The sequence below is a fragment of the Gopherus flavomarginatus genome, chromosome 2 (genome assembly GCF_025201925.1).
Source record: "Gopherus flavomarginatus isolate rGopFla2 chromosome 2, rGopFla2.mat.asm, whole genome shotgun sequence".
Lineage (NCBI taxonomy): Eukaryota > Metazoa > Chordata > Testudines > Testudinidae > Gopherus > Gopherus flavomarginatus.
This window is the reverse complement of record NC_066618.1, coordinates 48,746,032-48,770,438: the sequence shown is the minus strand read 5'-3', so window position 1 is coordinate 48,770,438 and position 24,407 is coordinate 48,746,032. Positions and strand designations below refer to the sequence as shown.

Genomic DNA, 24,407 nt, shown 5'->3' with positions numbered 1-24,407 from the left:
AGGATAGAAAAAACCCTCTACTCTTCCTATCCAGCCTTTTAGTTATTATGCAGAGAAGCGATGCCTTGCTAGTCTACACATTCTTCCGCCTCTGGTATTATTTTGTGGGTTCCTCTGCCATAAATACCTCCATTGCTTGCCATTGCATCCTGTCATAGCTTTCCTAAGAGCAACAGCAGTGTGAAATTGACAGGACTCCTGCTGTGCCAATCCCTGCAGCTCTAAATGGTAGCATTGCAACTAATGCAAGTCGTCCCAAATTTAGCTCTGCTTCTGTTTGGTGAAGGTGTGAGCAGTGATGGCAACCCTAGCTCTTCTCGTTGCAGTCACATGAAGACAGCACTGTATTGGTTCATCTTTGAAAGGTGAATCTTCAAAATCTCATTGGCTAGAAACCATTTGCTTTAAAAAGTGAAAACTTTCATCCTGAAGAAACTGATGTTTTAACTCTAGCTCACTGCTCCCCATGTATCTCCCTCTCATTAGGGAAAGTTTTCTATCCCTGGATATAAAAGTTATCAAGAAGCAGATTTAAAAACAGCTATCAAAGTCCTTTACCTCTGTCAGATGGAAGCTTCTAGTTGCAGGGAGACAGAAGCCTATTAGCGTTCTCAGCCGGCTTGCCCCTACCCCTCTTTGTAGCAGGTTACCAACGTTTGTTTGCTTCCACCCGCTGGTAGGAGGTCATACTACCTACTGTCTGCACTGGGATATTTGGAAGTTGGAGAAAATAAGATTTTTTTAAAATGATTTGATCTTTTTTCAAATCAAAACATTGATTTTCCATGTCCTGGAATGGTTTATAGGAATATTCCCTAGTACCACTAACAGCGGCAGGTTATATCATTTTTGTAACGATTCATGCACTCTACATAATGGGGACACGGCACCTTTGCATTTACTCCCACCCACTTACTGGCTTATGTAGCTGAGCCTTCACTATTCGACACTCCGTCCTATGAAATCACTACGCAGAACTGGTTGAAAAACCTTCATGAAATAATTTTATGGTGGAGAGGGAGGGAAATCACTGAATTTGCAACTATTAGCAAATCGGCTCCAAGGAGAGGATACCTCATCCGACCTCCCGCAGGGCTGAATTCCTTCCTAGCCCACTACTTTGTAGGCAGTCAGGGGCAGGGAGGCCTGAGCCCAGCAGGGTGCCCTGTGTGTGGTCTGGGGCTCCTGTCCCCGCGGCTCTGATGACAGTGGCAGGAGGGACCTCTGCTGGGGTGGTGGGATTTTTTGGCTGACTCCCTCTCTCACACACACACACAGTCAGAGCCCTCCGCTGGGGGGAGAAGGGGGTGCCAGGCAGCTCCTCCCTTCTCACCCCCCATCCCACACACCCCGGGCTTTCTGTCTGCGAAGGAGACCGCGGTTGGGACCCGACCCCCTTTTCTTGGCCACCCCACTGGGACCCCGCTCCTGCTTCCTGCCCAGGGTGCTGGGATCACTAGCGGAAACCCAGCCCCAGCTGCACACCCAGAGCCGGGGCTTGGAGGGCACCAGGTCCCGGGGCTGAGGCGCTTCCCCGCGCCCGCCCCTCTGCCGCCGAGCCCCCTCCCCTGCGTGACGCGGCTCGCTCCGCTCCTGCTCCAGCCTGCAGCGCTGCACCGCCGCTCGGAGCGCGGCCTCTTTAAAGCCGGGGCTGAGCTGCCGGTGCCCGCTCCTGTCTCCTACCGGCGGGACCAGCTCGGAGCGGAGCCAGGAGGGGCCGCCCCTCCGCCGCCTACCGGCCCCTCGGCCAGCTCCTCTCCCACGCGCTGCCGAGCCCGGGTGGCCAGCGGGCAGGAGCCGGGGGCAGGGCGCTGCAGCAGCAGGGGGCGGTGGTAGGCAGAGGCGCCGGATTCCAAGGGAGGGCGGCCGCTGGGTTCCCAGGCGCAGCCCCTCATGCGTGTCTCCGGGCATGGTGCCGCTGCCGCCGCAAGTCCCCGTCTATGCCTCTGCTGAGCCGCCCGCCTGCGCCCCTTGGATCGGGTCTGCGCCTCCCGCAGGGCTGGCCGCGGGGACATGCAGAGCTGAGGAGCTGCTGGAGGCGGCGGCGGCAGGCAGGGGCGCTCCCTGTGCCTGGGATCTAAGGGCCCGCGCCGGGCACTGACTCCCCGCTCCTCTGCCGCTGAGGACTGAAGGAGCTCGCGGGGGGCTCTGCCCGCACCAGCCGCGGGCGCCAGCGCTTCAGAGGAATGAGACTGTAAGTCCCGGGAACTTTGTTTCTCTCGGGTCGCGGTGCCTGCTGCGGGGAGAGGGCTGCAGGCGGAGGATAGCGCCTGTGTACAGTAGGGCAGGGGCGCCTGAACAGTTTATGCAGTGGGGGTGCTGAGAGCCACTGAACCAAACTGTAAACCCCCTGGAAACCACTTTAAGCCAGGGGAGGGGTGAGTGTGACCAGATGGAAGTGTGGAAAATCAGGACAGCGGGTAGGGAGTAATAGGCGCCAATATAAGAAAAGGCACTCACTAGCAGGACTGTCCCTATAAAATCGGGACATCTGGTCACCCTACCCCCCCGTAGTTCCGGCACCTGTGCTGTGTGTGTGTGTGTGTGTGTGTGTGTGGGCGGGAGGGGGGAGTTTTAATAAATAAAACATCTAACGGATAAACTATCGCCGCAGAGAGAGCCCCTGTGTGTGTGTGTGTGTTTAGCCCAGAGAAAGACACCGGGCGGGCAGGCTAGCTGCTTGGCTTTAAACCCGATCTAGTGTAAGCAAGGTTTGGTCAGCCCCACATGCTCTGCTGCAGATTAGTTATCACAGGCTGGCAGGCAACAGCTCTTAGCACAGAGAGGGGATCTTCTGGGTGAACACCCTCGCCCACTCCCCTCTGCCCGGCCACAGGGCTTGCATACAGGAACACTCCCGCGCCTCCCCATGCGCCCTGTAACTTTTGGGATGAATTTCTAAGCGTGCCGATGGCTCCGCTGCGCTGATCTCTGTCTAAGGAGTTGTCGTTTTGACAAGACCTTGAGTCTGCGTGATGTTAGGTGGTTAACATGGATGTTGTGCAAGCTAGTGACCATACAGAGCTGGACTGTAAAATCTGAACATTAAAGCGTGTTTGACAGTCTGCGGTTGGATTTAATATTTCAAATAAGAAGCCACTTGAAATGCTGGCGAAGATAATTCAGTGATTATTCAGTGTAAAGCAGAGGTAGTGTTAGCTGGATGCAGAAGTGCTAAAAACTTGGGGTAGGGAGAAGAGGAATCTTGAATTCCAGTCTTAATTTAGCCTTTACACTGACTGGCTGATCATTTCAAATGCAAGATAAATTATAGACAGTATCAATTATCCATCTCTGAAACACGGGGCACTTAACTGACACCCGAGTCATTCCTTAATTATTCAAATTCTAGTCTGAGGATATTTCCATGCCATTTCCCATCTGCCGAACTGATATCAATATTTTCTATAGCACTTAAAAGCTACAAATATTACATTGCGATATTGTGAGCCCTACAAAATATTGTTTCTATATTGGCATCTTTGATGAGAAATTAATTTCTTGTGTGCCTATTACTTTACATGCCCGAATACAATGTGAGTACTTTTTGATCTGATCTTTGAATTGTTACATTTCTTTCTTCCTGGTGGTGTTTCAGCAGACTTCTTGACAAGATTAGATTAGGTGTTTTTTTTTTTTTAAACCTTTCATTAATAGTGAGACTATTATAGCACTTACTATTTTCCTTTTATTTCAGTTACATAATTGTAGTTTTAATTCAAAGGATGAATGCAAAAATAATTGAGGGGGGAGCACAGATAGATACATACTGAGACATATTATTTTAAATATCTTTATAATAAACTCATTGTTGCCAATATTTTGGTAATCACTCCCAACTATTAGCATATAGTGTATGGTATTGTCTCCAAAAATATTCATTTCCCCTGTGATTATATAGTCAGAGGAGCTGAATGAGATTCATTGAGGATGAGTTTGACAATTCAGTTTATCCAAATTAATTAATTTTTATTCAGATATTGGATTAAATCATGCTTCTTGCTCTACTGTTAAGACAGGTAATGTGTTGTAGAACCTTTTCATTTGCCCAACTGGGAGGATCTTGTTTTGTTCTACTGTTGAGAGGGTATCCATGCTGAACAGCTTAAGATTTCTCTTTTACTAACAACCCACATTGTAGGTAATGGTTAGCTGAAGGAATACTTTAATTTACTATTCAGAATTCTAGATGTATTTGCTGAGAAGGTAAATTAAATGCATGAAAGCTAATGTTTCATTTGAATCTCTTCAGATATCTGACAACCTTTAGAAGTAGGTGACCTCCAGTAAGTTATCTTTGTGATATGTACGGTTACTGCCATGCTGGTTGATAGCAAATTATCCTAGATACACCGAAACCTGACAATTCAGTTTGTTGACTTATTTTTTAAATAGTAGCTTCACGGAAAAAGCTCTGCTTATGATATTTGGGTTTAAGTCTTGGTCCCATTGAAGTCAATGGTAAAACTCCCATTAACCCTTGTTTTTCTCATCATTTATGGCCGAGTGCCAACTAGCTTTAAGTTGAAATTGACACAGCAAAGTCTAAATTGATTAGTGACAACATTTACAACTCTCCATAGAATTGCTATTGCATTCTGGGCTATGCTTAATAAATATAAAAAAGTATTCCATATTCAGTAAGTAGTGTTATGTTTTTAAAAACAATAGACTGCTCAGACTTTAAATCTCTTGTCATATAGTGTGTCAGAATTCTCTGTTGAAACTTTTGTCAGAATTCATCATAAATAAGTTATAGCAATTGGTTTTGCCTCATATTTTTAATAGAGTAAACTAATGAAAAAAGTTATGCAAAATACAATTCAGAAATTATTTATTAATATTAGACCATCGTTAGAACTGGTTTAAAATTTAGAGCTTTGTTAGGCTCCAGTTCTACAGTGTGGCTTTAATGAGGAGGGCCCTAACACCTTCAGGAAAGCTCAGAGCCTTGCAGGTTTGAACTGCTAATGGTTAATTTATTTGCCAGATGATAATCAAAATTAGATGATTAAACTCTTTGAAACTATGATTTGATGTATTCTGGTTTTGTTTGTTTGTTTTTTTAGACATTTACTGATGATTGGAGCTGGTTGGTTTTGATAAGGTTGAGAATTTGATGTAATAACAGAGAAATAGTCTGCAAAATTTATTGTCGAAATTTCCTCCCAATTTTCTACCAGCACAAAACAAATAAAAACTTTCACTTAAGACCTAGTCTACTGTTCCCACTCTGCTGAATTTGTGTTACAGTCTCAATGTCTGTAATGTTCCATGTATCAAAAGCAAGATTGGTATATTGATGGATAGACCTCCTTTATATAATAACTATAACATAAAAAAGAGACCCCATCACCAATGCACAAAATTAGAGGAAGTGAAAGTTTGAGATTATTTAGATTTTCCTGAATACTCACTGGATATGAAAGAAGATTCTGGGTTTCATTTTAAAAAATCATGTCTATATATTAGATTTTCAAGAAAGGGAAGGGCCAAATTGTAGTATTTGTTTCAACCATGTATAATATAGACATGTATCATGCACACTTCCCCTCAATGCATATCAGTTCTATAGATTAAAAATGAACCCCCACAAACTTCTATGTATTTGTGACAAAATGGTTCAGTCCTGTTGCCATTGAAGTGAATGTTGAAACTCCCACTAACTTCAATATGTAGGATTGGTTCCCTGAGGATTGATCTTTCAAAGTACTGAGCAATTTCAGCTCCCAAGTATTTGTATTATGGTAGCACCAAGAGGCCCCAGCTGAGTTGGAGACCCCATTGTGATAGACGGTGCACAAACACAGTTAGGATCCTTGTCCTGAAAAATTTATAATCAAAATAGTTAAGGTAGACCAAGGATGACAGGGGAGATGACTTTCCTAAGGTGATCTAGCAGGTCAGTGGCAGAACCAGGACTAGAACCCAGATATCTTGTCTCAGACTAGTATTCTGGACCACATCGCATCCTGAGCACTCATTGAAGTCGATGGGAGTTGAGGCTGCTTGCACTCAAAACACCCTTGACAGCCTGAGCCCTACATGATCATTTAATGAATGTGTCCAGAGGGTGATAACTAATGTTCTATGTTACCTACCTCTCTGATCTAGTTTTTAGTTAACTTCAATATTTACTAGTAATAGCCTGCTAAAGAACAGCATATAATTACATATTGTTTGTTCTGTGCTGTTTTTGGTCTTCACACCCACTTTTTGTTTTATCATTGCTTTGAATTACTTTCACACCAAGGCATGGAGTGGATTTGACTGCTAGAAGCATATATTTCAGGAGTGTAACAAATGCCAGGAATATAATTTCTTGGCTCTAAATGTACCTGCTTCCTTACATAAATTGTAGCAAATAATTCCAAGAATTCAGAAGCTCTAGAAATAAATCTTCCTAAAATTTAGTTGTTTTATTTTTTCTGGTGCAGAATAAGTAGTGGTGAAAAATTATAGGGCTGAGTTGTGCCATTTATTTCAATATGGAGTGCTGACTAAAATTCGGTATCACACCATGGTCCGTGGTTCTACTAGATTCTAGATATTTTTCTTTGTACTATAGATGAAAATTATGCATGCATAAAGGTCCATGCAAGGCTTCTTGTGGTGAGGTTCAAATGATAATAGAGAGCATGGTTGGAGCAACTATATAGGGGACCCTCTGCTCCCTTCCATATTATATCAGGGATCTCCACACTGTCCCCACATAGGCTGATGGTAAAGGTTAGTCCACAGAGTGGAGGTGGAGATATTTGAGTTAGTCTGCAGACTTGGGGTGGGACAAGATCTATGGTTCTGTGGATCCAGTGTAGCTAACACTGCATGCAAATGGCCCAGAGGGTAAATGGCCATTATCTCAGACCATAGACACATAGCAGCAGCAGCAGCAGCAGTAGCTGCAGCAACATCAATGAAAAATGATTGGTTTGATATCCACCCAGCAACTACAATTTGGAAACCCAGTCAAGAGGACAGGAGCCAAATCCACTTCAGATACTGAAAAGCCTGAATTTGGGCACATTGCAACTAGGCCTCATTTTAATCAACACAGTACCCAGAAGTGTCTCAAAGGTCTTCCTGGAGATGTTCTATGTATATGCCTACTGTACTGATTGTCCTGGCCCCTGGACCAGTGAACTATTCAGCTGGGACCAGTATTATGAGGATAAGCACAAGTGGCTGACAGAACCTTAGACATACAAATGTTTGTGGATTACCAGTATGTAAAGGCAGTCATCATGAATCTGCTGTAAACAAATGATTCTGTGCTGATTCTGTGGAGAGAGGTATGCCTTGGGACACTAGCACCACTGGGACTTTCGTTGGAGGTGGCTAAAATCAGAAATCCATTTGGTGTTGCATATTGCAGAACTGGTTATCTTGGAATGGTTCCTGCAGATTTTTCCCTCATTGGGAAGAGAATGGCATACAGACGCTGGATAGAGTCATTGGCCAAAGAACCCCCCATCCCTTGCAGAAGGTTATGTGGTTTGGGTCGCTGGTACAGAGAGAATGTACAGGACCAGTGCAACTCAATGCACTCTGGAGAAGAATTGTTGGGAAAACTTTGAGAGAGACATTTCTCCATTTTCGCCAATCAGACTGCAGCAGAATGATACCAGCCATTTCCCTTCTGAAGATAGAAGACCAATCATGGATGTGACAGAGTTCAATCTCCATGGTCTAGTTCAGGGAGCAACAACATGCTAGAGAGCCATATGCTTCCATTGTGAGAAAAAGGGACAAATGTACAGAGTTTGTCCTAACATGAGTGTAATTACAGCACCTCCTGGTGGACATCAAATGAGACCCAAGAGCATGTTTCTTCTTTCCCTCCTAAGTTTACAGTTCCAGTATGAGTTAATGTGACCAAGGGATCTGGGGGACTCTGGCTATAGTCAAATCCTGGTGCAAGGTGACTTGGTTCAGTGACTTGTGCTGTGACTCACCACTTGGCAATAGAGGAACATACAAATACCCTGACAGGAAGAACAACCAAAAGTATATGTATCCAGTCAAAGGGTGAAACTGGGACCATTTCACATAGTTGATAGGAGGTCACTGGATACAAAGGAGCAGAGGTTAAGCACTATCATAAACCTAGTCCCAGATTTGGACCTTAGCGTCCAAAATATGGGGGTTAGCATGAAAACCTCCAAGCTTAGTTACCAGCTTGGACCTGGTAAAGCTGCCACCACCCAAAAATTTAGAGTGTTTTGGGGCACTCTGGTCCCCCCAAAAACCTTCCCTGGGGACCCCAAGACCCAAATCCCTTGAGTCTCACAACAAAGGGAAATAAACCTTTTCCTTTCCCCCCTCTAGGTGTTCCTGGAGAGATACACAGAAGCAAACTCCGTGAATCTAAACAGAGGGAGTCCACCCTCTCTATTTCCAGTCCTGGAAACACAAGCACTTCCCTCTTCACCCAGAGGGAATGCAAAGTCAGGCTAGTAAATCTAACACACACAGATTTCCCCCTGACTTCTTCCTCCCACCAATTCCCTGGTGAGCACAGACTCAATTCCCTGGAGTCCCCCACTGAAGAAAAACTCCAACAGGTCTTAAAAAGAAAGCTTTATATAAAAAGAAAGAAAAAGTACATAAAAATAGTGTCTCTGTATTAAGGTGACAAATACAGGGTCATTTGCTTAAAAGAATATTGAATAAACAGCCTTATTCAAAAAGAATATAATTCAAAGCACTCCAGCAACTATAGACATGTAAATACAAAAGAAAAAAACAATAACCTCTATTGTTTTTATGATCTCTGTACTCACAACTTGGAAACAGAAGATTAGAAAGCAGGAAATAGAAATCCCCTCATAGCCGAGAGAGAGTCAGGCAGAAGACCCAGAACAAAGGACTCACACACAAAAAACCCTCCACCCAGAGTTGAAAAAATTCTGTTTCCTGATTGGTCCTCTGGTCAGGTGTTTCAGATACTTCTTTCCAGGTGAAAGAGACGTTAACCCTTAGCTATCTGTTTATGACAAGCACCATGAGAGCTATGCTGTCATAGGCTTGTTGTCTAGCCACTGCCCCCAAACTCCCACTCACAAGGGGTTCATATCGCAGACACGGTCAATATGTAAGTTACTGCTGACAGTGAGCATTAACTTACTCACTAAAGTTCTACAGTTCTGAGAGGTGGGCATTGGTGCAGAGAGAAGCTATTCCTCCTCCCTAGCTGCACATCCCAGACCTCATGGAACCTCCATGGAGAGGCTTCCATAGGGCCAAAGGAAGGGGGACTGATGCTGCAATAGTGGTAATCGTACTTTTGCACCCTTACCCCCACACTCTATTAAACAATACTGTTCATATTGAGTGCTCTTCCAACCTCCGCATTTCAGCTGTTAGTGCACTAATACCATATACCACTGTTCTACCTGCAATTCTGTCTTCATCAATGAAGGTGATACAGATGCACAGACACATCACCCATTTTAGAAATAGGGCAAAAATTATTGTTGGAACCTAGGGCTATCATCTGAACTTGGATTATTAATCAATTAATGCAATTGTACTTAATAGAAGATACAGCAGAGATTTGGCGAGGCTGGCTATTTGCACCATACCTTGGATAATTAATCACTAATAGTCACTCTGGAAACATACATTTTGTTCTGTGTGACACAGTCCAACAAATGTTTTCCAGATTAGTCATGTACAACAGCATAAACAAGCAGCATGTCATTCCTGAGCTATGGCATTAATTAAGTCTTGTTTACTATTGCCAAGAGTTGCGTGAATAATACATTTGACAAAATTTACAATATATTTTGAATACATTAATTAATATTTTGTTTTATGATTTACCACCTCTAGCTTTATCTATATCTATATGAAAAATATGTGTTTTACTCTTAGCTGTGACATGCTAAATATGCCGTGCTGTGCCACTGTTAGTTTGGTGCAAAACACAGGTTAGGAAGCAGGCATTTTGAAATGCTTTTCAGTTCCTGGATGAACTAGTGAATACTGAACTGCTTCTCCAGGATTAGCAGAGCAGATTGTTATTCTTTTGTTCATTTTAGAAAATGGACACTTCTATGGGTGATGCCAAGTGAATTTACAGACATTGTTCTCAGTTTACTCAAGATGAGATGTATGTCATGTCTTCAGAGTTATCAGAAGAGTATAGGCACAAATCCCTTTAAAATAGTGAAATGCATTATGTGGAATTACAGTAGGATTATTATACGGGGTAAGTAGCAGCTCCAGAGTTAAGACTGTACTGAAGTGTACACGATACTGCATTAGCATTAAATTAAAAGGGGAACTATACGAAAATGAGGAGTCTAGTTAAGCAGAAATTAAAAGGAAGACACAAATGAAATGCATGCAAGCTACATGGAAACTTTTTAAAAACACCTTGATGGAGGCTCAAACTATATGTATACCCCAAACAAAAAAATTAAAGAAATTGTAAGAGGACCAAATGCCACCAGGGCTAAACAGCAGAGTAAAGGAGGCAGTTAGAGATAAAGACATCTTTTAAAAATTGGAAGTCAAATCTCACTGAAGAAAGTAGAAAGAAGCATATACACTCTGGCAAGTCAAGTGTAAAAGTATAATTAGGCTGGGCAAAAAAATCAAAACAAAAAAACTTGAAGAGCAACTAGCAAAAGACATAAACTAACAGCAATTTATTTTAAAGTATACCAGAAGCAGGAAGCCTGCCAAACTATCAGTGGGCTGCTGGATGATCAAGGTGCTAAAACAGCACTCGTGGAAGACTAAGTCATTGCAGAAAAACTAAATGAATTCTTTGCTTTGGTCTTCACTGCAGAGGAAGTGAAGGAGATTCCCACATCTGAGCCATTTTTTAGCTGACAAATCTGAGGAAATGTCCCAGATTGAGGTATCAATAAAGGACGTTTTGGAACAAACTGATAATTAAATAGTAATAAGTCACTAGGACCAAATGGTATTCACTCAAGAGTTCTGAAGGAACTCAAATATGAAATTGCAGATTTACTAATTGTGGTATATAACCTATCATTTAAATCAGCCTCTGTACCAGATGACTGGAGGATAGCTAACATAATGCCAATTTAAGAAAAAGGCTCCAGAGGCAATCCTGGTAATTACAGGCCAGTAAGCCTAACTTTAGTAACAGGCAAATTGGTGAAACTGTAGTAAAGAACAAAATTATTAAACTCACAGATGAACATAATATGTTGGGGAAGAGTCAACATGGCTTTTGTAAAGGGAAATCATGCCTCACCAAATCTGTTATAATTCTTTGAAGGCATCAACAAGCATGTGGACAAGAGTGGTCCAGTGGATATGGTGTACTTGGACTTTCAGAAAGCTTTTGACAAAGTCCCTCACCAAAGGCTCTTAAGCAAAGTAGGAAATCACAGGATAAGAGGGAAGGTCCTCTCATCGATCAGTAATTAGTGAAAAGAGAGGAAACAAAGGGTAGGAATAAATGGTCAGTTTTCAGAATGCAAGGAGGTAAATAGCAGGGTTCGCAAGGATCTCTTCTGGGAATGGTGCTGTTCAACATATTCATAAGTGATCTGGAAAAAGGATTAAACAGTGAGGTGGCAAAGTCCACAGATTATGCAAAATTACTCAGGTTAGTTAAGTCCAAAGCTGTCTGTGAAGTGTTACAAAGGGATCTCATAAAACTGAGTGGCAACGAACAAAATGGCAGATGAAATTTAATGTTGATAAATACAAAGTAATGCACATTGGAAATCATAATCCCAACTATACATCCAAAATGATGGGGTCTAAATCAGCTTTTACCACTCAAGAAAGAGATCTTGGATCATTGTGGATAGCTCTTTCAAAGTATCTCCTCAGTGTGCAGCAGCAGCGGTAAAAAAAATTATCAGAATGTTGGGAACCATTAGGAAAAGGATAGTAATCAGACATAAAATATCACAATGACACTATTTAAATCCATATTACTCACACACTTAAATACTGCATGTAGTTCTGGTCACCCTATCCCAAAAAGATATTAGAATTGGAAAAAGTATGGAGAAGGGCAACAGAAATTATTAGGGGTATGGAACAGCTTCCCTAGGAGGAGAGATTAAAAAGACTGGGCTGTTCAGCTTAGAAAAGAGACTACTGATGTGGTGGTAGGGAATAGGATAGACGTCTATAGAACCATGAATGGTGTGTCGAAAGTGAATAAGGAAGTGTTGTTTACCCTTCACATAACATAAGAACCAGGGGTCACCCAATGAAATTAATAGGCAATAGGTTTAAAACAAACATAAGGCAGTGCTTCTTCAAACAATGCACATTCAATCTGTGGAACTCATTGCCAGGGGATGTTGTGAAGGCCAAAAGTATAGCTGCATTCAAAAAGGAATAAGATAAGTTCACGTAGGATAGATCCATCAATGACTGTTAGCCAAGATGGTCAAAGATGCAATCCCATGATCTGGATGTCCCATAAACTATGATTGCCAGAAGGTGGGACTGGATGCCAGAAGATGGATCATTCAATTGCTCAGTTCTGTTCATTCCCTGTGAAACACCTGGCACTGCCCACTGTTAGAAGACAGGATACTCAGCTAGATGGACCATTAGTCTGACCCCAAAAGACCACTCTTATGTTTTTATGTGCTATTAAATGTGAAATAGAAGGATTTTTAGTCTTAATTTCCAGATTTGGCACCGCTTGTCTTCAAAGGATAATTTAATTTTCTGTGTACATTTTTAAGTGAAATATTTACTTAAGTGTGCAGTGTCCACAGAACAATAATTACTGGCACCAGTGGGACTAATTAACATACTTATTGGAGGACTCGGAAGAAAGACTAAATGAGCACGAAGAGTGAATTAGCCTCTTCTTCCTAAAGGGTGTCTCCTGAACAAGCTGAAGGTGCATTAGATGGGAAGTATGGGTAGCTGGAACTGCTACAGCCTATGCTGTAATTGTGCTATAGATAAACAAATGGCTTCATTTTTAATGGCTATCAATCTGTTTCCTTTAATGAACACTAAATTAATTAGAAATGTGAACAAATATAATTGAAAGAGATTTTATTGCTGTTGTTTGTATCCAGATCTTCCCTGCTGGACACCTATCAGGAACCTGTCTAAAGTTTACTTCAAGGGTCTTTGAGATCGATCCATTTTTGTTGCTTAAGCTTGATAGCATTATTTGCTGTATATCAGCTTCCACCAGACAGTAGCCTTTTTTGGAAGGACGTGCCCTATTCCTTGCAGAAACTGAATGAATGACATTGTATAAAGCAACAGTACTTTAGGTGTCACATTTTATTCATTGGAGCACAAAGAACAACAAAAAGCACTTGATGCTCTTTGGTTGTGACAGTGCTTCTCCAAGTTACACTTAATGCTTGAGGCAAATAGCTAGTAAGAATATCTCAACCTCTCTTGATGTTGTTAAACAAGCTGTGTGCAATCTCTTCTACCATAAATATTCTAGGGCACTCAATTCACCTGCATGTGGCAGGTGACACCTGACAATTTACTACTTCACCTGATTATCTAGAGAAACTTTCTAAGCACCCACAATTTTAGCACTGGGAGAAGTAGCTGGGACTGGCCACCTCATTATGCAAATCTTCTTACAAGAACTCCTGGTGATCTCTGTTTTCATCAGCTAGGCCAGCTCCCACTGAGGCCAGGCCTTCTTTCAACCACCCAATCTCTACTCCTAAGAAGGGCACGAGCTCCAGGTGAGGGAGATGTACTATTCTCAAAGTAGTGCTGTGGGGCTTGAGGGGACAAATTGTGGAAGAAGAGTAAGGATGAGTGTGTTTGCTGATGAGGAAATGGAAGGAAGGGAGAGAGAGGCAAAGTGAGATGGAAGCGATTCAGACAGGGAAAAGAAAAGAAAAAGAAAACTGATGGTAAAAACAGGGTGGGTGAACAGGAAAAATGTAGAAAAATGATTTTATAGAACTGGTAGAATATGGTCAGATGAAGTGATAATTTACTTTACTTTAAGTGCAACAAGGGCATACATATTATGTTGGTGTTTATCTTCTCTGTGAAGGCACATTACTAAGTACACAGTTAATTATCATTTACGTGCAAGAAAATATGCACGTAAATATCCCAGCAAAGGAAATTTGCTTTTGAACTTCCAGAATTTCAACTGGAATATGTATGTAGATGGCACATTATTTATATAGGTTTAGTCATTTTCTTATACAGATAAGAGTATAATAAAGTTTTCACATCTTATTTGCAGTATTTCCTTTCATGGACAGTGTTTCAAATAAATACAAACAATAAATAGCACTATCAGGCTAGTTCAAAGGCCAATGAGGTTCACTGAAATACTCCCATTGACACTGATCGGCTTTGGAGCAGGTTCTTTGTATGTGCATTCCTCTGGGGAAACTAAGCCCAAACTATGCTGTAAATAGCTCTTTGGACAGGTGAATTGCAATACCCAGATATTAGAAAGTCATTAAGGCCTGATTCTCCTAGCACCTGTATGAGTGTGCAGTTATGGGGGAAGCATAGATAAACCCATTCACTGGAGCCATCCATAGCAAGAGGAATGCACTTAGGATAGGAAATTTATACATCACAGGCCTCAATTTTATTTCATTGAAGTTAGTGGCTGAATTCCCATTAATGTTAATGGCAGCACAATCAAATCAGCAGCATATTGTTTTGTGTGCCATTTTTTCAGATCTAAGAAAATTATAGCATATTCAGAGATCATCACTGGAAATACCTACAAATGGCTTCTCATATAAATGTATCAGGTCCTCTCCTTCAGCTATCACCACTGTCAAGACATTCTTGGAAAGACGTGGCACTCTGGGAAAAATGCCTAAGACCTGCCTATGCTGTATCATGATCAGTGGAACTGGAGTGAGAGGGCCCATGTTCCCTGGAGAGACTGTTACCGAGACACTTTAAAAAAAAAAAAAGTGTGCCAGGGAGTTATGCTTGAAGCAACTCGGCCACATGGACCGAGCACTGCACAGGGTATAATAAAGTTCCATTTGTTCAACTTGACTTGCATTCACCTTCACTGACTGCAAATGAAATGATGGGACCATCTGAGCTGTGAGTTCTCTGCAGTGCAACAGCTGGCAGTGTGAGCCATGAAACTGAGTCTGAAGCCCCCTGGAGTTTGCACAAACCTAGCCCGGTGATGGACATGGTGCAAGGAGGAGTTTGAGGATTCACAGACCTGGCCATGCAGGCGGACAACAGCAGGAAAGTAAAACTGTTATTTTACCTTATGAGGAACAAGGAAAAGAGGTCTGCAGCACTACCTCAAGCCTCACAGCAGTTCTAGGAGATCTGGGGAACTATTGCTCCCCAAAGCAGAACAAAACTGTGGAGGAACATGGAATTTTGTCACTAGAGGCCGATCTGAAGGGGAGGAGATAGAACCCTGTGTTACTGTCTTACGGACGTTGGCTGCTACAGGCAATTTTGGGGACTTGACAGACTCCCTAATTAGGATAGTTTCCAGAACTTGGGATCACCACTTGCTGGAGCAACTGCTCTGGAAATGTGAACTCACATTAAACAAATGCTTAGACAATGGATTATGCACCAGAAACCTCAAAAGAAATAATGAAAGCCCCAGGAAGCATAACACCCTCAGAAGCATATGCAGTTAGACAGCATCAAAGGAGTGCAGCTGGCCAGGGTTCTATACCCATAGTGAGATGCATTTACTGTGCATGAGCAGGTAAAGAAGTAGCCTGCACTGGGACAGCATTGCAAGGAATGCGGGAAGTTGAACAGTTTTAACAGTGTATGCAAGAGCATAGGAAGGTTCAGAAAGATTCAGTCAGAGTTATATGGAGTGAAAGGGGCACATTAGACAATGGTGTTAACAAAATATTTCTCTCCTTGAGTCTGAAAGCACATCAGGTTCAGGCTGGACAGAAAAGCAACAAAGGACAATACCAACCTCCATGCAACAATGTTAACAGAGAAACACCCTGTGTGATTTGAGCTGGACAGCAGGGCCTCCTGCAATGTGATTCCTCTGGGTAAATTGGACTCAAACATAACCATTAAAAAGAGCAGGTTCATTCTAATAATGTACAGCCCATAGGAAAATGGGACTTCATAGTAAGTAAGCCAAAAAATAAGACGGTGCCAACTGAAGTTCGTGGTGGTGGATGGTAAGCATCACAAGCTCCTCTTGGAGACCATAGCCATACAAGCCCTGGGTCTTATCAGCATCAGAATATTATAGTGCAGGAAGCAAAAGAAGGAGTCCCATGGACAATGAAGAAAAATTTAAAACCTATAGGAATGTTTTCAAAGATGAGGAGTGCCTCAGAGAAAAGCAGCGGCTGGAAGTAGACTCCACAGTGGAACCTGTGTGCTTACCGTGAAGGAAAATTCCATTGGCTCCAAGACAGGAGCTCAAAAGTCTGCAGAGCAGGGGTATCATAGCACATGTAGAGACCAGTACCTGGGTAAACAGCATGGTGGTGGTAAAGAGATCTTCAGGCAAATCACACATCTGCATAGAGCCAAAGCCACTGCACTGGGTATTGAAAGGATGATATTAACCACAGTTGATTACATCTTGCCAGAAGCTGCCACAGGCAGAATATTTAGGATCTGTGATGTAAGGAATGGGTTTTGGCACATAAGCCTGGATAAAAAGAGTCCAGCATACTGACAACCTTTCCAACACCATTTGATTACTACAGATGGCTGCTAACGCTGACTGGCATAAGCTCAAAGGACTGCCTGGGGTGAAAATAATTGCAGATGATATCCTTCTTTTAGGTGAAGGAGAACAATGACACAGAAGCTGAACAAGACTATGACAGAAAACGAGAAGCTTTTCTATACAGATGCAAGGACAAGAACATAAAACTCAGCCCAGAAAAAGTGTGACTCATACAGCATTAGGTGGCATACACTGGACATATGCTTACAGCAGAGAGACTGAAAGCAGATCCCAAGAAGATCAAGGAAGTCAGACTTTCAAGCTTCAGTGGATGTCAAAGGGGTTCAGCACTTCATAGGAATGATAATTTATCAGTACAAGTTCTGTGCACACCTGGCTACAGTAGCAGAACCCATATGTCAACTCATGAAGCAGGATGTTGAGTGGGACTCGGCAGGCTCTCAACCGCAAGCATTTGACAGGTTGAAATAAATTATTCTGGATGCCTCTGTCCTGAAGGAAAACCACTGACAGTCCAGCATGATGTATCTGAGGAAGGACTGGATGTAGCTCTTTTTTTTGCAGAAGCAGCCAGTTGCTTTTACCAGCAGAGCCATGTCAGAGACTGAACAGGGATACACCCAAATAGAGAGATTTTCTGTCTGTGGTATTTGGGGAGGAGTGATTCCATCAGTACACCACTGGCCACCCAGCAATAGTGCAATCAGACCACAAGCCCAGAGAGATAATCATGACGAAGCCACTTCTTAGGGCTCCAAAGAGATTGCAGTGCATGCTGATGCACCTCCAGTGCTATCAGGTGGAGATCAGATATTGTGCAGGATGATTACCAGTGTTAGCTGACACCCTGAATAGGGCATATAAACCCAGCATCAGCAAGTTGGGGAAAAGGGATCAGGACATAGTGAAGCATGTTCTTAGAATCAATCTCCCAAGTTCAAAAGTGAAGCTGGTAGAAATCAGAGGCTATGGAAAAGGACATCCAAACAGAGGCAGTCAAGAGAGGCAGATGACCATTAGACAAAAGCTAGGTGCGTGCTTCACACCTGGGCATTGACAGCAGTCTTAGATGGGCTCAAGAGTGTGTTTACTGACTGAGAATAGCGACTCTGCTCCTTGATAGAAGGGTTAGATACCTACCAGTCTTTTGATAACCACCAGCAGAAAGACTTTTACTGTTCGCAGACTGGGAAATGGGCGGTCTAGCCTAGTGGTCAGGTGGGCGTCAGTCCTAGAGGCTAGGGTCAGAGCTGTAGTCAAAAATCAGGAGCCAAAGTCAAACTGGAAGGCAGGCACTGGATGCCAGAGCTGAGAGTTAAGCCAGAGCCCTAGTCAGGAGCCAGAGCTAAGGGCCAAACCAGAGGGCAGGGACTGGAACAAGCAGGTAACAGGCAAGGATGTGTTCAGAGCAGGACGGAGGCAGAGGGTGCAAGGCAGGAATAAGGTGGTGCAGGAGCAGGCACAGTGGTGGGTATGAGCAATGAGAAGCTGGCGAGCTGCTGCTGCTGGCTTAAGAGCCGGCCTGCTGGCCTCTGCTGCCAATCAGATGGCGTGGCTATTCAGACAGCCTCTTGCAGGCCAGCTGTACAGATGAGGCGGCCTGGAGAGTAGCTCTCTTCAGGCCCTGATTCCTGATGGTTACTGTATGAGCTGTACACAAAACCACAGGAAAAAGTGAGAGCAGACTTATTAGCCTTCAGTGAAAAGTAGCACTTGATTACAGTGGACTACTATTCAAATTTTTGGGATGTCGAGTTTTTGGGAGGCCAGCATGGCTCGCTGCTTCCCACAGCTCCCATTGGCTGGAAATGGCAAACCGCGGCCACTGGGAGCTGTAGGGGGCTATGCCTGTGAGTGGTCAATATCAGCAAAATGGCTCATGGCGTGCAATCACATCACCCTGTTGGGCTGCATGTGGGCTGCATGTTGCCCAGCACTGCACTAGGGCATGGTCAGGATGGCCAATCATGCATTGATTCAGAGCATTGGGAGTTTTCACTAGTAATGATCCTATAAAGCCCTGACTGTTTACTAAAAATGCCTCCCTTCTCTGACAGAAACTCAGCGAAAAAAATTTCAGCAGTAACAGCGAAGTATCACTAGTGATGTTAATACTGGCCTAACCAACTCCTCAGCTGATCAGGATAAAAGCCAAATGGGACAGGACATTACATTTCAATTTTACTGATAAGAAGAAGAGAATACTTCTATCCACTCACCACATGCATAACACTCACCACTTGGCCAGAGAGGTGGAATTATGTTTAATTCAGTTGAAGGTGATTCATCAGATGTGCTACAACCTTGACAGATTATTTGAGAAGATGATTGATGATGGAGGTGTTGTGATATTTGAGCATGCTTTAGTTTTCCTCAAATATACAGCCAATATGAAGAAAACATAGTTGGTATGATCATTACAGCTAGTGAAAAATGCCAATTCTATTTGTGAGACAAGATGGGTGTGGTAATATTTTTGTTGGACCAACTTCTATTGCTGAGAGACACAAGCTTCACGCTTACACAGAGTTCTAAACTTAAAAGCTTGTCTCTCCCCATCAGGGCCATCCACAGTATTTATGGGGCCCTACGCAGTATTATTAAACTGATGCCCCTATGCCCGACTTGCTCTTAGCAACACAAACATAAGCTTATAGTATTGGAAAACTTTACACATGCACTTTATTAAAAACAGTTTAAACCAATTAAGCACACTATAATGCTGATGGACTATACTTGCACTAAAGAAGTAGCACTATAGAAAAAAAATTGATTTATTGATAGAATGATGCAAATAAAATAACTTTTTAAATTTGTCAACATTTTATTAGAAATTAATATGAAGAGGTATTGAAACAAAGATTTATTTTTAATTAAAAGCAATCTTTCATGTTTTTTTTTTTTTGGCTGCAAAATCAGTAATAATGTCATTGCATGACAAACACGAAGTGATATCTTGTTCAATTGCAAGAATAGCACGACCATTCAAGCATTCTTGATTCATTGTAAAACGGAGATAGTTTTTTTTAATGAGCTTTAGTTTTGAGAAACTCTATTCTCTTGGTGCTACTGTTACAGGAATTGTCAGTAGAGTACGAGTGGCGATGTACACGTTAGAATACAAGTCAACATGTTTGCTCGTATGAATAAACTGTACAATGTCCATCACCGACTTTGCATGTGGCAACATTGTCATCAATGTACTCAATTCTTCATACAGTTCAAGTCCTTTTAAGTCAAAACTATCACCTTGCTTCAGGAGGCTCTCTAGGTTCTTGGACTTTCTCAATAACTGCTCTCATTTTCCTATTTCACTGAATTTCGTTATGTCATACAAAAATCCAAACTATTCATGGTGTGCTCGTAAGGTATTAAACCTTTCATCAATGGTAGATGTTACTTTATCTATCACAACATTAAAAAATTCAACCTCAAATTTCTTTTCTGGATCTTCTATGGGCTCATCTGCTCCTTTATATTCCTCTTGCCATTTTTTTCCTCTAAACTCTTGTCACATTCGGATATTGAAATTTTGGTTCTATATCTAGTGCCTCTGCAAACTCTCTTGCTGTAACCTGTGCTTCTTTGAGTCCATTTTCTCTGTATTTCACTAAAAAGTCTTGTGTGTTGTTTAGTAAGGTATATGTTGAATCAAGCTGCATCGTTGGACTCTGCATTGTTTTGCTTAATGCTTGAGATTTTAACAAGAATGTCATACCAGATTATGACAGATGTTAGAAACTTGAAGCTGGATATTTCAGAGGCCAATGACTGTGCTTCACTTTTTTAGCTTTTGGATCTCTGGCTCCTTCCAAAATAGCAGCCAGGGCTTCGTAAGCATCCTCAGATTGATATCTCAATGTTTTTACACTTCTTACTCTGCTTTCCCAGCGTGTGTCAGATAGAGGCTTAATGGTAATAACACTGACATGTACTTTGAATATTTGCCATAGTTGAGTGGAAGCTGAAAAAAGCATGTAAATGCATTGCAGCAAACCAAAAAAATAAATAGCTTCTATAGAAGATTTGGCCATATCACACAAAATCAAATTAAGGCTGTGGCATGCACATGGAATAAAAAAAGGTTGTGGATTTTCCTCCAGCAATCTAGCTTGCACGCCAGAAATGCATCCTCTCAGACTGGTGCCATTATCGTAGCCTTATCCTCTACTGTTCATTATGGACAATCCCATTTGTTTTAGTTCATCAAGAAGAGCTTGAAGAAGTCCAAAACCTGTAGTTTCCTCGACTTCTAAAATGTGATAAATGATTCCTTAACTGGAATCTGTGCTGAATCACTAATGTTGACAAATCTCACTACTAACAATGTCTGTTCTTCATGACTTATGTCTGGAGTGAAATCTAGAATTACGGCAAAATATTTTGCCAGCGAAACCAATGAAACTATTTTGTCTCTCACTTTACCACTCATTAGCAAGATTAGTTCATTTTTAATTCTTGGTCCCAAATAGTGGTCATGTATTTCATTTTCAGTTACTCTTCGGACATCTTCATTCATCACTGTGTCAAGTTTCCTCAGCAGTTGTAAAGGCCTAAAAAATTGCCATTCTTGGGCTAGTATAATTTGTCAGTGCTTCCTCTAAAAGCAAGATGTTTGTTGATGGATATTCAACAATAGATAATAGATGTTCAAGAACAAGACACTAATGCTGCTTCTCTGATTCCAGCAATCTTTGATTTGGGGCATCGAGCATTGTAAGATTAAAAAAAATCAATCAGCTCACACCATTTGTGCATACTTTCAATGTGGTGGTGTGCCTTTTCATGTTGCTATAATGTGTGACTAAGATTTTGCCAATCATTAATACCCACGGTTGCTACGTTAAAATTGCAACTGTTGAAAATCTTGCTAGGGGGGCGGGAAATACAGCATCTTTACATTTAGAGTACACACACCACTGTCTGTTGACAATTTCACTGTTAGAAAGTCTTTTGTAGAAATTGTTTTCTGTGAATTTTCTACCTCTAATGTCTTTAGGATATTCGAGACCTTCTATTCTCACAGGGCCTTTCTCAAGTATAATGTTGTGTAATTTGTTGTTTAACGATTGCAGCTATGTGCAAAAGTCATGTGTATATATCCCATGCAGTTTCAACTGTTGTAATTTCTTGTTTTGTGTCTGCATCTGTTTCAAATGATTGTTCCGTGTTTTGTTGAGTTTCTTGAACTTTGTCTGCATAAAAAATTTCTTCTGCAGTTACTTGATGATCTTGATCAACTTCGTTGTTTTCATGATGTACAAACTTAAGTATAGAATTAGCTACAAAAGCACAGAAGGTTTCTATTTCATCTTTTTGTTTTCTTTTTTGTGGCCCAGAAAGTTGTTTTTGGTACGACATTATAACTTAGAAGGGCGGGAGTTTATTTTAAAGAAATAACTGTTTAAATTATTGTCAGATTATCAGAAATATTATTTAAAATAACTAATCTAGGATAGCCACAAGTCTGTGACCTTGAGCTAATGTAGAGACACCTCACAAGGAACTCCACCATGACTGAGACACAATAGAGTTGCAAACCCGTGTAATTTTTACAAAGTCACTTCTTAGTTTTAAAGGTGTAGTGGGCATCAGTTTTAATGCTAGTTACAACTCTATATCAACCTTATACTGTAAATAGATCAATAACATTATCCAGTTTAATAAACTGGGTTTCCAAGCAGTGGGAAAATAGGAGTCTAGTTTTGTTCCTAGGTTAAGCACAAAGTGACTAAAATGAAGCCAGTACAAAATCATCTCATCTAGATTAAGGTAAAACAGAAATGTTACAATAGTCCTATCCACTAAAAGTAGTGCAGCATGGACAGCATAGACAGAGACAAGCTAATTTCTTTTTCCAACCTAATATGCCCTTGTTACAGAAGGACCCTCTCCAGGTTTTGTCTCTCATTGTTTCTGATAAACATTGTCAATTATGCCACTGAACTTCATCACTAGTTCATTTTACATAGACAACTGAGTAATCCGATGATGATGACTTCTGATCACTTGCAATCTTGACTGGATATGACAGGGGTAGGCAACCTATGGCATGTGTGCTGAAGGCAGCAAACAAGCTGATTTTCAGTGGCACTCATACTGCTTGGGTCCTGGCCACAGCTCCGGGAGGCTCTGCATTTTAATTTAATTTTAAATGAAGTTTCTTAAACATTTTAAAAACCTTTTTTACTTTACATACAACAATAGTTTAGTTCTATAATATAGACTTATAGAAAGAGACCTTCTAAAAATGTTAATGTATTACTGGCACGCAAAACCTTAAATTAGAGTGAATAAATGAAAACTCGGCACACTACTTCTGAAAGGTTGCCGACCCCTGGGATATGATTAACGGATTAACCTGCTTCCCTTCCAGTAATTTTTGCAGATGATATTCTTATTGTAATGCAATGTTTTGCTAATCATTACCATGACTGTCCAATGGTGAAGAAAGACTTTCTAGAAGTAGGGTTGGGTTTTTTTTCCTTCTACTCTAGAGCTGTGCATGAACCATCCATGAAATCCCACAAAGTCTCCAAAACTTCAACATCAGTATCCTTTTTGACAGACTTTTTTCCCCTTCTTCACCAATATCTACTTCTTTGCTCCTTGGAAACCCGGTTTATTAAACTGGATAATGCCACTGATCTATTTACAACAGGGACTCTCGACCTTTCCAAACTACTGTACCCCTTTCAGGAGTCTGATTTATCTTGTATACCCCCAAGTTACCTGAGGGGGGGATATTGAGGGATTTGTGGGGGCGGGGATTCCTGAGGGGGGATATTGAGGGAGGGGAAGGTCAGAGCGCCACTGAAAGCAGTCCCCCAGATAGCACTGCTGACCCCAGTGAGTCAAGGGGGCACAGCCACCACCCCTGCCTACAGACCCCCAGAAGACCCTCCCCCATTGCTGACACACACACAGATTCGAACACAGCAGACACTGTGATAGCCAGCGCATTCAGCTCTGTGAATACAGCCGCTGCCTAAGGAGACTGCAGCACACAATAGGTGTGCAGGAGCTGACTTGCTCTTAAACCTGCACTTCCAGTGGTTCCCCAAATTTTCAGGTGCCCTACGCAGCCGTGTATGCCTCAGCAGCAGAAGTTGCTCCGATAAAAATATATTGCCACACCCAGCTTGTCTCTCTAATACCCTGGGAACCAACAAAGCAACACCAACACCATACAATTATTTTTGTGGACATTTTAAAAAAAGAAACATTGTTTTACCAAGTTGTTTTTTTTTTTTTGGGGGGGGGGAATCAGTTTTTCAGTCAGGGAAAAAATGGAACCCACTTCCCTCCTGCCCCCCCAAAAATGAAAAAAAATAGTTTTTTGGTGGAGAAACTGGGAAAATGGGATCAAAATTAAAGTTTCCACAGTTTTCTTTATTTTGGGGGAAAAATTCAACTAGCTCTAATGGTAATAAGATGAGCACTTTAACTGGTATTGGTATAAGACATTACTTAAATTAAAAATCTTGAATGCACTAGAAAGAAATTGGTTTCCTGCACCCCAGAGTGGATCTTAGAGTCCCCAAGTACAAATATCCATTGGCTAGTTCCCCTGCCCTTATGTGAATGTGTATACCTCTGACGGTGACAACAGTGGTGAAACATAGCCTTGATTGTGGAAGATTCCTTTCTCTTTGATTTAGATCTCTTTTAATGGAGTGCTTTTCAGTAATAATTTCCATAATAAGATTAATGCGCACACACAATAAGCTTATGTGAACAGGACAGAAACCTCAGGTGAAATCCTGGCCCC

General features: G+C 41.8%; 1 protein-coding gene across 3 annotated transcripts in view; it reads left to right on the top strand.

The window, feature by feature from the left end:
- Positions 1–1,875: 1,875 nt before the first annotated feature.
- CALCR (calcitonin receptor) overlaps positions 1,876–24,407 on the top strand; it is a 243,969-nt gene continuing 221,437 nt past the window's right edge. For all 3 annotated transcript variants that reach the window (XM_050939598.1, XM_050939599.1, XM_050939597.1), the window contains exon 1: positions 1,876–2,194. In XM_050939598.1, coding sequence (XP_050795555.1) covers positions 2,187–2,194 — 8 coding nt within the window. In that variant the 5' untranslated portion in view covers positions 1,876–2,186. The remainder of the gene's footprint in view (positions 2,195–24,407) is intronic.